This window comes from Trichechus manatus, unplaced genomic scaffold, assembly GCF_000243295.1.
Source record: "Trichechus manatus latirostris isolate Lorelei unplaced genomic scaffold, TriManLat1.0 scaffold00193, whole genome shotgun sequence".
NCBI classification, from domain to species: domain Eukaryota; kingdom Metazoa; phylum Chordata; class Mammalia; order Sirenia; family Trichechidae; genus Trichechus; species Trichechus manatus.
In genome coordinates, this window is record NW_004444129.1 from 3,175,635 (window position 1) to 3,176,977 (window position 1,343).

General features: G+C 36.6%; 1 protein-coding gene across 1 annotated transcript in view; it reads right to left on the bottom strand.

Moving 5' to 3' along the window:
- TAF4B (TATA-box binding protein associated factor 4b) overlaps positions 1-1,343 on the bottom strand; it is a 170,959-nt gene that overhangs the window by 155,389 nt on the left and 14,227 nt on the right. Inside the window, exons 4-5 of the mRNA XM_023741858.1 lie at positions 341-502; positions 1-68 (exon numbers count right to left, since the gene is read on the bottom strand). The exon at positions 1-68 is cut by the window's left edge and continues 17 nt beyond it. Of these exons, the coding sequence (XP_023597626.1) occupies positions 1-68; positions 341-502 (230 nt within the window). The remainder of the gene's footprint in view (positions 69-340; positions 503-1,343) is intronic.

Sequence of the window (1,343 nt, forward strand, 5' to 3'; positions counted from 1 at the left end):
CCACTACATGCTAGTTTTATTAACATTGCTAGGAAGTTCTTACATTTGTTCACATTTTCTAGCATCATCTAAACATGGAGATACAAACAAAAACAATCACAAATGTTACCGGGAAAATATGTAAAGAATTGCAGTCATGTAAGGTACATGTGAGAGCTCTGGTGGCACAGTAGTTAACAGCTCAGCTGCTAACCAAAAGGTCAGCAGTTTGAATCCATCAGCTGCTCCTTGGAAACCCTATGAGGCAGTTCTACTCTGTCCTATAGGGTCACTATGAGTTAGGTTCAACTCAGTGGCAACAGGTTTGTTTTGTTTTTGGAAGGTATATGTGAGAGCTTACCGGAGAAAGACGAGTCTGAGCAACCGCTGAGTTCTCTGTTTTGAGATTGGGCTCACTGGAGGGGGTTGGTGATACTCCGAAACTTGAAGGCTCCGGGGTAGTTACAGTATTCAACAGCTTTACAGGAGTAACTGTGACAACATTGGTTGGCACAGGCACTGACTGAAATTAAAAGTAGTATATATTTAGATACGCATTACTATGATACCTTAGTGGGCATTTCATTTTACACTCATCGAACTACAAATGAATCTTGATATCTTTGCTTTTATGTTAGGCTCTACTACAGCAAGGCAACATAACAGTTATAAAAGCTTTGGAATCGAGCAGATGTGGGTTTCATTCACTGTACTAAATGAATGATCTCAGGCAAGTTACTTAATCCTGCTAACCCTCTGATTCCTTTCTGTAAAAAATAAGGAGACTAACGGCACATACAATCCTAACATTGTATGTGGAAAAAACATCCCAAACACATCAGTCCTCAAAAAATATTAATACATCTCCAAAATGGATTCGAAATGGCTAGTCTTCATATGAAAATAGACAATTTCCTGATTTGCAATTTTATGCTTCTTCTTAAAATATAAAAGCATAGAGAGATCTACTCATTATCTTATTATCTGATAAGGTGCTTTTATACAGACTATTAGAGTAAGCATAAAGAATATTACAAAATGTGGTATCATGTTTTCACACAGAAAAGAATTTTGGTTGTTTCTTCCACTTTCTATTGAAATGAGGTGTGATTCTAGCATCACCTGCAGGGAAAAAAAGTTTAATACAAAAAAAGTCAGGTAGTAATTCAGAAAACCACAGTACATAAAGCAATAATCTAATTTTAAAAAGACAAATATAAAAAGTTACAGGACATGAGAAAAGTCTGGGGAAGAGGAGGAGGGAGGATATATTTACAATTCACGTAGAAAACTCAGTCTTGCCTCATCATTTTAATTTAAATGTACATGTCCTACAGGCATACAACAAGAAAGGTCAGGCTGCC